Here is a 12,373-nt window from a genome sequence, read left to right as displayed (position 1 = left end):
AGGCATGCTCTTAGTTTTCATTTGATTTTTTACTACAAATAGATAATAAAGCAGTTTCTTCTGTCACAAAGTCAAATAGACCATAACAGGCTAGAATGCTTTTAGCATTATAGATTCCTATTTGAAATTTCTGTGCTTGTCTTATGAATCATGTTTGCACACTTAAGAGTGATAACATTGCATGGCACCCCATGGCACCCCTGAAAGGCTCTCAAATCACTCCAGGCCTAAGGCACTACCGAAAGAAATGATGCATTATCTTTGACTCTCACAATTCAGATTTATGGAAAAAAAAGTCAATTGGTTTAAAAAACCACTACAACTTACACTTACGCACAACTACTGGTATACTTTGAACATTTTCACAAAATATAAACTTTGTCAAACTAATCCAAGCACAAACTCAAACATCTAAGAACTTTCAAAAAATTACCAGCATGGGAACTTTGCGTAAGAACAGAGGTTTAGAGCAGCTTTCCTTGATATTTCCCTCCGTGTTCTCTTAAGAATTGGACCAAAGTCTGTTGACCTGAATGAAGCTTTGACTAGGGTCTAAAATAAAAAGTAGTTCTAAAGGTAGTTCTACATAGAGGTAAGTAAAAAATAAAAATAAAAAAAATACTCCATGCATCATTTCACTGAATTCTAAAAATTCTCTGACTATTTTTTACTTTCATGAATCATTTTTTCATACAGTTAAAGGATTGCAGTTAAAGTAACTGAAAACCTACTGGAACATTTTGAACAAAGTATAACTTCACTCACATGCCCACAGAGCAGTTTTTTCAGCCACTGATGTGGCATTTTTGACACTTACACTCAGTTTACAATCCTACTGAGTAAGTGCAGGAGGTTATGCAATGGCTAGGCAGGGTCCATATGTGCTTATACTGGGCAAGCCCTAGTCACAAAATTCTACTCAGCAGTAGTCCAACAACAGGATTTAACCCAAATAACTAAGCAATTAAGGTTAACTCTTTTTCTTAGAATTAGGATTTCAACCACTACCTAGATATAAAATAATGTAGTAATCCATTTTCTCCCAATGTATTTTTAAAGACATATTTAGAATTTTTAAACACAGATGTTAGTGAGCAACATATGATGAAATGCAACCCATGACATAATATGGAAACACCCCAAACCTTCAAATTTTGGCCAATCATTATATCTTCATAAAGAGAGATGATACTTCTATGTTAAATTTCAAACCCCAAGGACTATATATCACATTTTCAAATTAAATATCTTAATTTATTTTGTATTTCTCAACCACTTTAAAAAACAAAGTCACTGAAGTGCAAAACTGACAGGATTCCAATGGGTCAGTGAGTCTGGTTTTATTTTTAGAGAAAGTAATGTGTATTTGCAGTGCATGGGACCATGTTAAGAAATCCTTCTTCTCAATAAGAAAGACATGTAATTTTTAATTGCATAGCTAATAGTAGGTTTATTGGTCTTCTAACAAATTCACCGCACCTATTCCAAATAATTGGAAAGCCTATAATTTATTCTTACTCTTCACTCTTATTCTGTCTTCCAAACAATGTATTTGAAAAAAAGTTTAGTTACTGGCAGTTTTTCCTTGTATCAAAAGCAAAGTGTTATTTACTTGCAAATAACACTTATTATTTGATTCAATTGAGAACGTATGGCAGCTTTCCCCTCTACCAGAGGAAAATCTAGGCTAATGAGTAAACACTAATTGTTTTTTCAAGAACCTTATAAATGATGGGTCCAGTGTGACACATGAAGGTCTTTCAGTACTAATCAATGACTTTGCAAATGATAATATTCACTTAAGTAAGTAAATTATATATGGTGGAAAGGACGAAGATTAAGGCTAAGAAACTATGAAAAGCTGCTGCAAGCATCATAAAGTAGAACTGGGGAAATCCCAGCTCAAAGTGGAAAAAGGAGTAGATGGAAATGTCATCAGACCATCTTCCATTTGTTTCTCAGTCTCTCTGCTGTGACTGCACAATTGCACTTATTGTAAAGGAAGACTTCCTTTATTTTGCATATGGAAAGAAAGGTGGATATTATCCAAGTTGTGCATGGGGAGGGAATAGTATTATTAAGTACTTAGCAACCTTTAGGCTGTTACTGATCAAAAATATCTCAAGAAAGTGTTTATTTTTACCTCCTCAAATTTAATTTACTCTACACAATTTTCAAAATGAATATGCAACCACCATTTCTATCTTCCACAAACAATACTTTTCTCCATTTATTCATTTTTTGTGATGCCTTTTCTTCTCAAAATCACAGGCAACATATTGGTGTTTGGAAAATTATGTTTACTTTGCATTTGCTTTCTTCAGGTCATAGTCCAAAGTTACATGAAGGCAATAGTCAAGAGTTCAACAAAATAGGCAGCATCTTCATATTTCAAGTACGATCTGCACTCTACTACTACATCTATAGACACTTTCAGGACTAAGAAGGTAAGAAGACACAACCTAATAATAAAGTACAAGATACATTTTTTGCAACTTAAGTGTAAAGCTAAACGTGCTGTGTGTCTTCAGTCCTCAAACTCAGAAATCTCTTTGCAATATGTCATCAACTAAATGATCTCTGTTTTTAAAAGTAAGAACAAACCTACAACAATTATTTTCAATGACCCATGTCTGCTTTTAAAGGAAAACTCACTTTCACGTCCTTACTCTCTGCAAATGACATTATTGACCTCCAAACAAGACTGGCTTTACATGTTATTCAAGTAACATTTGTAGGATGCCATTCAGCTCTCTCCTTACCTATGATGGCATTGTCTGGCTATCTTAAGCTGGTGAACTCCCTTTTTCCGTGATACACTCCACTGTTTTTGGTCTCCTCTCCTGAGTGGGTAGGGAAACCAGGAGAATCCCAAATTCAATTTTTCCAATACAAAAATGAGTACAAAAAAAATCACTGTTGCAGCCTTTAGTTACTATAGTAAAAAGAAGTTATAAAATGTGAACGGGAGCCTGTCTTTGGCTTTTCTAGCTAGTTCCTAATCATGAAACAATTCTTCATGCCACCTCCCTAAAGGACTTGAATTTTCTTTAAAAATATAAATTCCCCCATTCTGGGCACTTCCACATAATTGTACCCAAGGGTCATCCTCCATCCCTTGTTGAATCCCATTGATTAATGCGGACCATTTCTTCAATCTATCCAGGACATTCTGGATCTTAAGCCCTACTCCTCCTAGTGTCTGCAACTCTACCCAACTTGGTATCACCTGCAAATTTGCTAAGCATGCCCTCAATCCCATTGTCCAAATCATTAATGAAGATTTTAAATAATACCAGACACATGACTTACCCCTGGGGAACCCTACTTGATACCTTCTCCAAACTAGAGATTGAGCCATTGATGACAACTCACTGAGTATCATAGTCCAACCAATTATCTTACAGTACTTTTGCCTAGTCTGTATTTTCCTTGGCTTGTTAATGAGACTGTTGTAAGAGACAGAGTTAAAAGCATTGCTAAAGTCAAGGTGTATCACATCCACTGCTTTCCGCCCATCTACAGGCATGACTTGCTCTTGGTGAATCCATGCTGACTGTTCCTGATCACCTTGTTCTTCTCTAGGTGCTTCAAAATGGACTCCTTGAGGACCTGCTCCATGATCTTTCCAAGCATAGAGGTCAGGCTGACTGGTCTGTAGTTTCCCAGATCCTCCTTCTTTGCTTTCATAAGATGGGCACTATATTTGTCCTTTTCCAGTCATCTGGGACCTTGCCCAACCTTCGTAAGTTCTCAAAAAGGATAGCCAATGATTCCAAAATTACATTAGCCAATTCCCTCAGTACCCTCAGGTACATCCTGTCCTGCCCTGACGACTTGAAAACATCTAGCTTGTCTAAGTAATCCCTAACCTGATCTGTCATTACTCTAAGCTGTTTGTCTCTTTCCTCATCTTGGCTGACAGCTGCAATTGCTATCTGGTTGCCCCTGCTTATGAAGACTAAAGTGAAAAAGGTGTTAAACTTCAGCCTTCCCTTCACCACCTGTAATTAGATTGCCTTCCACATTCTGTAAGAAATCTACGGTTTCTCTGTTCTTCCTCTTACTTTTAACATACTTGTAGAATCCCTTTTTATTGCCTTTTAGGCCCTTGGCTAACTGCATCTCAAATCATGCCTTGGTCTTTCTAATCTTCTCCTTGCCTGCCCATGTAATAGGATTCTTTTTTGAGTTTCAACTCATTAAAGAGATTGCTATCTAGCCAGGCTGGTCTCCTGTTGTACCTTCCATTCTTCCACTTCATTGGAATAACTTGCTCTTATGCCCTTAAGAGGGTTTCTTTAAAGTCCAGCCAGCTCTCCTGAACAATTTTTCCCTTCAGACTTTCCTCCTAGGGGATCCTACCCACAAGGTCCTGGAATTTGTTCAAGTCAGCTTTCCTGAAGTCTGGTATCCTTCAGCTGTCACACCCATTCCATCCTTCCCTTTGGATCTTGAAGTCTCAGCATGGACACTACCACACAAGCTACCTTCCACCTTCACATTCTCAACCAATTCCTCCCTGTTTGTGAGAAATAAGTAGGGAAGAGCTTGTCCCCTAGTTGGCCTATCATCTGTATCAAAAAGTTATCCCCAAAACACTCCATGAACTTGCTGGGCTGCTTATGCACTGCTGTGTTTCTCTCCTAGCAAATGTCCCAATTATTAAAGTCCACCACAAGAATCAGGGGGAGCTGCATACCTCAGGTCGGTAGGGTGACTGACTGAGGACTGGAAGGACCTGGGCTTGATCCCAGGTGAGAGCAATGGGTTTCCACTCATCGTTTCCACTTCCAGCATGGCCCTGAAGCTTACCTAGCCTCCTATTCAATGGGTAGGTAGGGGTAAATGACAGCCAGAGATGACAACATCACTTTCTTGTGCCAGGGTTAAAGAAACAGTGGATCCCTGCTTTCACTACCCCAAAGGGCCTCAATGGCCTGGAAACAGGACACTTACCTTATGAGAACCAGACCCTGCAATTTGGAAGCTTCCTGGTTTGGTAGCTTGTAGCAGACACGCACTGTGACACCCCCTTGCTGTTTTCTTCTAACATTTACCAAGAGGTTTTCAACAGGCCTACCTTCCACTTTGAACTGCACCTCCAAACACACGTACATCACCTTTATATACAAGTCAACACCTTAAACTTCTCCAAGAGGAAATTAATCCCTCTGAAACATCAAATCTTTTACATTGCTCCATTCTATAGACATCTTTTTGCAATCAACAAGATGACTCATAAAAGTAACTGCTCAAGAAAAATGCTCTCAACCTAGTGACACTTAACATTTCATAAAACCAAACAGCTCAATCACCAGAAGTCTACTGCTTTAATATCCCCATGTATACTTAAAGCAAGGATAGCCCTCACAGAACTCAAAGATAAAAAGACACACAGAACTGAATTCGTTTCAAAGTAATTACTTTGATTCAATATTTAACAGAAATAAAACATATGCGCCAGGTTCTCAGGTTTATTCCAGCCCCTTTGTGATATAAGCAATTGCAAATCTATCCTGAGCTGCTGAGGATTCCTCAGAGAGAATGACTGTCTTTATATTATCACCTCCTGACCCAAAGTAAAAAATATCTGATAAAAATGGTCTGTGCAGTGAATGAGTGTGCAGTGCTCTGTTGCTCAGCTACTACAACAGCCTGTTGGGAGCATTTATCAGCTGGCGCACATGTAAGCATTCCACAAGTCTACCTTGTGCTGCAGCAAATCACAGCCTCTAGCTGTTACAGAATCTATGAAGATAGTAACAGTTACCCTGCCATTTTCCATTTGGGTGGAAAAACAATTAGTGAAGAGGCAAATTAGTATGTTTTGTTGTGTGAAAACTTCTGAAATTCCCAACTTTATTTGGTAATAACTTCAGTAAAATCACTAAGAGCAAGATGTGTGTGAATGGATCTGGTTTAGGGTCATATGCTGCAGTTTTAGCTCTAACTTCTTAGATGACCATCGCCAAATTGTCATGTGATTCTATCAACAGCCATATATGGTATCAGCTTGTGTTCAGAAGTATTCCTTTGATTTTCACCAGATCAGCTTATGCAAGAAAAAACATTTATGTACCTTTTATTTCTATCAGGTAAAAAAAAAAAAAAAAATCATTAGACCTCAAACAGACATATCTATAACAGTCTAACAAGATTTGTACCCACTACAGTGAGGAAACATTTGCTACCAAGAACAAGCAATCTGGGCTCCTCCAGAAGAGACTGAAGGTCTCAGCAGAGTGTTACAAGCTTGTCTTTTCTAATGTGTTCAACCTGATAATGATACCCCACTCTTGAAAGTCTGTTCTTTTGCTTGGGACTACGGTGCTAATAAGTTACACACTGGCAGGTCAGTCAAGGACAGATCTCTCCGTTCTATATTAGCATCTGCCTCTCATTGTCTCTTCCCTAAGCAGACATGTCCAAGGCTAGCAGCAAATTTCTTTTTTTCCTTTTCCCCTGGTTAAAACTATGAACTCATTCAAGAGAGACATAACTTTATTACATCTGGAAAGCTGATCATAAATCAACAGTCATCAAACAGAGGCCCATTAGCCTGTCTTAAAACTTTGGTCTATTGCAATTGCTTGTTCCATTAGAGGCTAGAGGATCTACATACATAACGTCAAACTCCCCTCCCACTTATATTAAATAGCACCAGAACAACTTCTGGCCATGTTTTACAATATTTCATATGCAGTATTTTAAGACATGCTTAAAGGGTTAATTTCATAATATACTGAAACAGTAAACTTAAATGAAACAACATTACCAGACCAATCATTTGGGAACAATTATTTTGAAACACAATAGCATTCACTATCCTGGAAGAACAGGATGATGGAATGCTACCTCCCAAAAGTCTAGTCACTGTAAACAACTATCTTTGCCTGCTGAATCCAAAATCTATATAAATACATTGTGACCAAGGCTAACATAGCTAACAGAAATCCTTTGTTTAAGTAATCTACAAAATGTCAATGTAATACAAATACGACAAAAAGCAGTTCTTAATAACACAACTTTTGTATTTACAGTATTCTGAACAGCACTTAAACCTGCATTGGGTATACAAAGGGCACGTTTTTTCCTAGGCTGACAGCATGCTTAGTTCTCTCATTTACACCAAACTGCAATAACATAAAGAAGGGTTTACCATTAATCCAGGTTTTACTACAAAGCATCCCGTTATTTCCCTGTCAAACACTGGCAAGAGTGCCAAGTGTCTGTCATCCAGTTCAGGGGATTAAGTCTTCTTTTATAGTATGATTCTTGTATCAATTTATAAAAATACAGATATAGTTTCTTAGAGCTGGTCACAGTCTATATTTTGGCCTGGATTCATGCCGCAGAGGTTGAATATGACAGCTGGCAGGAAGCTGAGGGGAGAATACATCCTCCCCCTTTTCAGTCACCACATTTCAGTTGCCATAGTGATTAATCCTCAATTGAATGGCTGTCTTTGTACATTTCTTTTCAGTAAAACTAAGTAAACTTAAAGTTGAAAACATGCAGTTGACTGGAAAAAAAATGAGGCTCCACATAACCAACAGGTACAGTATGAGTTCTATGACTAATACTTTTCCATATATTAAAAGGGTAAATTAGCTCTAATGTAGGATATTATCAGTTTTTCAAAATATGCAAGTGCATCCTGCCCCCTTTTTATGATTATTCAGGGAAGTATATTATTTTCTCCCATCTTCAAACTCTTTCTCCCAACCCAGCTTAAAAAAAAGGTCCCTTCAGAAAATGCACTGAAAAAACAGCTTTAAAGGAGCCTAAAGAAAAGCCGGACTTCTGTACTTCTGAATTTTCTGTAAACTGTTTCACATAGGTTGTTTTTCCCAATTAACACGGACATTAATTAGGGCCATAATTAAGGAATCTAGGCATTCAATTCAGAATACATTTGAAACAGTAGAAGAGGATGTTTCATCCTGGCTCTGGGAGACTTGCATTTCTTATGTTAAACTAAGAAAAAGTTCACATAAGAGTGCAAGTTATCCAAAAAACAAAAGACAAGTAATAGAAATAAATTATGAAAACCTAGTATGAAAGATCAGCCAGGCTTCTTTGGCCTTTTATCACCATAGCTATAAAAGAATTTAAAAATGCAAACTGTGAAAATATTCAGTGGACATCTCAAATATGAGGTGAGCACCTGTATTTTTTCCCGTACTATTTATCTCTTCCTAGGAAGAATGTTTAATAGCTTGGCTTTGTTATGGGACTAGCTGTCTTGACTATTTTTCCTTTTCTTTAGCAAGACAAAAACATGGACAGTTCTATCTGGGTTCTTCACCTCTTCTCGAGTCTACATTTGTACTGAATGAACATTTATTTTAGAATACTCCTTAGGCCTTCTTTGAATACCATTTCCTTTCCAACTAGTTTCATATCCTAGCTGAGAAGAAAAACAAAATCATCTTTGTACCAAATGGCAAAAAATAGTTCATGATGATAATTTCCCAATGGTTTCACATAAGGTAATCACTATTTTAAGCAAGTGTGTGCAGAACGATGAATATTTTAAAGAACGTTTATAATATTAAGGATGAAACAACCTCTAGAACCCATGAAATTAGTTGAGTGGGCAAAGCATAGTAAGGCTTAATACAGAAACTATTAACTTTGATAGGTTTACTTGTTAAGCAGTCTTCTTCCTACATGTGCACTGGAAAGCCATCCTAACTCAAATTTCAATGGTGTTAAATAAGACATGTAGCCAAGGTTGCTGCTTGTTCTGTTATTCCTAAATCACAGAGTACTCTCTGTTAGAACAAATGGCCCTTGTATCTAGAAGGCTGTGAATGTGGTGGTATACAACCGTGTGATAAGATTTGAGAACTGTAGATGTCCTTGTTATAAATTTGTTCTTGGGAAGAATACAATGATGTTGACAATTTTGAAGAGCAACAGATATTCATCTGTTTCATAAAACAATTTTATGGAAAGTGTCGACTGTACTCAGATTTTAATACTTCCTTTTGCTGCTGTCATGTTCACTCAGTTACCATATGATTAGCTACCATTGTATTGCTTTGTATGAGCCCGAATTCTTGCTACAGTGCATCCAAAAGACAGTTCAAGCTTTGCTTTAACCAAATATAACGATACAATATTCTCTGAAGAAAGTTTAGACGGTCATAGTTTCACAGCATAATGTCATGGCTTATAATATCTTCTATTTCTGCATTTCCATTCTAGTTTTCTCAAGGGTGACAGAAATAAAGAAAAACAACTCACCTAATCTTTAATCATGCCCCTTTCCATACCCCTTATTTCTTAATCTAAAATTAATCCACCTCAGTTAGTGTGCCTCAGCCAGTTTTTAGGGTTTCTGCGTTTCTCCCTCTCTTTCAGAACTATTACTCCATTTTTGTATATCTTAAAAATATATTAATGAATTTCAGCTTTATAAAGGTGAAACTAATATGATGAACTGGACTGGGAAAAGGACATTTTGTTACTTAAAAGGATAAGACTTGCTACAAAAAGAAAAAAAATTAGACCACCACAACACTAAATCTCTGTCCAGTGATAGCTAGAAAAAAAAATATATATATAAATGGGAAAAATTTAGGCTATCTGAAAGTCTTCAGATGAAGAATGATTGACCATTCTGCAAATGAACTTATGCTATCTTCTACACAAGGCAAGGTATCAATTAAAAAGTTGAGACTACAGTGGGTATCAAAAGAAAAAATAATTACAAATAGTCCCTATTTAAAAAAAGCCTGATTAAAACCATGAAGAATAAAATCCAAAGAGAACATCAAGCCCTACTCTCTATTCTTCAAGAACTTTTAGAATTAAATTAGTATTCCAGAAATTTTTAGTGGGTTTATACCTTAAACACCACACAATGATTTCAGATCTTCAACATATTGTTTTGACCTTATTTTATAGTATGAAACAGTAGCTTTTTAAAAATCTCTCAAGGGTATCTGAATGCTGCTTTTCTTCATTTTTCCATAATTTTCTTCATGATACCACAACAAATAATTGTGACCATGACTGCCGCCATATGCAAAACTGACTGCAAATTAATAAAATATCCAGCAGAAACAGATGAGCACCACAGTAACAATGACTGTTTTCATATAATATAATTTGTAATAAAAATAAAGAAATGGGAAAAGAAAAACACAGAGAAATGAGCAGCAGCAGTTTGTCTAAATGGATCATTTTTTCAGAAAAAATTCTATAGGACATCAGCTCTTTAGAGTCCTACATCTGAGAAGAAACAGCCATCTAAGGGGATTATTGCTAGCTTAATGCATGTGTGTCAGACTAACGCCAGGAAATAAAATCTATATACAGTTTCTTCCACTATTACTGATGGTGTGCTTCCTATTTAAATCTCTTCAAGTGAACCAATATTGCTGTTCCTTTGTTTTCAGAAAGAAATAACTTAAATCACATGGATTAACAAGCAGAGATACCAATTAATTTGTAACACCTGTGGGCATGCAAATTCCACGCTACTTCAGCTGTAATAAGAAATAAATCATATGAATAATAAAACTGAACTCCCACAGCCTGCGTTTTAAGACATTACGCCACAGTTCTTTCCTCAAACTTTCCTTTCACTTGTACTGCATTCCACTTATGCTGTCAGCCGTGGGTAGGCTGGGATATATCTGTAGAATTCGCAAATACTTGTGACCCAATGTTCTATTCAGGAGGGGATGGAAAGTATTTGTATTTGGATATTGAAAAGGTCTCACTTTTTGCTAGTTGGCCTGGTCTGAACTTTCCAATGTAAAATTGCTTTTGCATCTTTTTGGTTCAATTAATTACAGTAAATCAACCAACACCAGAAGCAGTGAGGAACTACAGTATTGTGGGAATGACATTGTGGGCTTATGTCTGAGTAAGAGTTTTCACCTGGCATACCAGTTCCCTTAGCTAATGCATCTGTGAAGACCAATGGGAACATCTGCCAATCAACCATTTTTCTAGGCTGCAAACATTTGTGTTTTATCAAAAAGCTCAGCTTAAATAAGTTCCAAATGTTTGAAGCATGGAACAATTGAGTAGAGAGTGCTCAGTTCACTTTACAATTAGACGGCCATTGTCCGTCTAAATCTGAATCAAAACATGGAACTGTATAAAAGGAGTTAAACTAACCAACACACAAACAATCTCACATTTGATGTCTGAAAGCCACGTGAAAATCAGAATGTCCCTAGAGATTTATGCATAGCAAGCAATAGCTAAGAACAAAAACTTGAAGTTGTACCTGATTTCATACTTTTGGCTTATCATTATTCCAAAAGTTACATGAAACAGGTTGATTATATTTGTGTTTTTCATACTTCTCACTAGACATTACCTGGATGTTAGAATTGCTCTTGTATTCCAATACCTAAATCGTTTATGGCTTGCTAGCATAGAAATACCAGCAGTAATTCATTGGGCCTCCATTTGAAACCCCTCCTCCTCTGGCATCAGTGGATTGATCATTCATGGTAGCCATTAAAAGAAAAAGTTAAGAGGATAAAAACCCAGTAAAAACAACATTTTTAAAGCTGCCTCTTTACCTTGGCACTGTAGACTGGTACATTAGCAGGGAGCTGGGAAAATTGCTTCAATTCAAACACATCTCGCACAGCCCACCGACTCATATGATTCTCAGCTTTGCTTGATCCAACCACATTCTGGTTTGAATGAATATAAGCCACTTCTTGAACACCATCTAATACATGTAAAAAAAGCACTTAGGAAACGTTTGGTCATCTCAGAATACTGTATATATGCTCATTTACAGGTATAGATTGTAATTTTCAGAGGAATTAATGTGGAAGTAATAAATTGTCTTAGGTAGTACCTTTGCCCTTAAAATACTCAATTATGACATCGTACCGGTTTTTAAACTGTTTACAGCTGTAAGCATCTCAAAAAACATCTTGTTTTAAAAAGCAAACAGAAAGGGAAGCTTTAGCCTCAACAAACCTATAATTCTGAATGAATTCAGTTTTAATATTCAATAATACCGCTAATAAGCAGGTACTTTTTTGTCATGGCTGTCTTACTTCCGCGTAGCCAAAGGCCACAGGCTGCCCCCACTCCCACTCTGCACAGGGGCTCCCCGGCCCCCATGGATGCACCACCCTGCCTCCAGGGACGGGGGCAAGATGGATGAGGGAGGGGGGATTTGGAGACCTTCACAGCAGCAGGAAAAGCTGTTGAGGGAAAGAGGTAGGAGACAGAGAAATGGGCAACTGAGTGGGAGCCCACGGGCTGGAAGTTGGACAGTCCTGTACTACACTGCCAGTGCCAGTGCAGATTCACACTATAATGAGTGACACAAAGAACTAATCATGTAGTATAAAAAAGAAAAATAACATTGCTGTCTAAA

The 12,373-nt window shown here is 37.1% G+C and overlaps 1 protein-coding gene across 6 annotated transcripts in view; it reads right to left on the bottom strand.

The window, feature by feature from the left end:
- The window catches only part of ERCC6L2 (ERCC excision repair 6 like 2), a 144,026-nt gene that overhangs the window by 58,294 nt on the left and 73,359 nt on the right, over nt 1-12,373 (bottom strand). For all 6 annotated transcript variants that reach the window (XM_019478065.2, XM_019478064.2, XM_059724844.1 and 3 more), the window contains one exon: nt 11,556-11,710. In XM_019478065.2, the coding sequence (XP_019333610.1) occupies nt 11,556-11,710 (155 nt within the window). The remainder of the gene's footprint in view (nt 1-11,555; nt 11,711-12,373) is intronic.

The sequence above is a fragment of the Alligator mississippiensis genome, chromosome 3 (genome assembly GCF_030867095.1).
Source record: "Alligator mississippiensis isolate rAllMis1 chromosome 3, rAllMis1, whole genome shotgun sequence".
NCBI lineage: Eukaryota > Metazoa > Chordata > Crocodylia > Alligatoridae > Alligator > Alligator mississippiensis.
The sequence above is the reverse complement of the archived record's forward strand: the minus strand, read 5'-3'. Positions and strand labels throughout refer to the sequence as shown.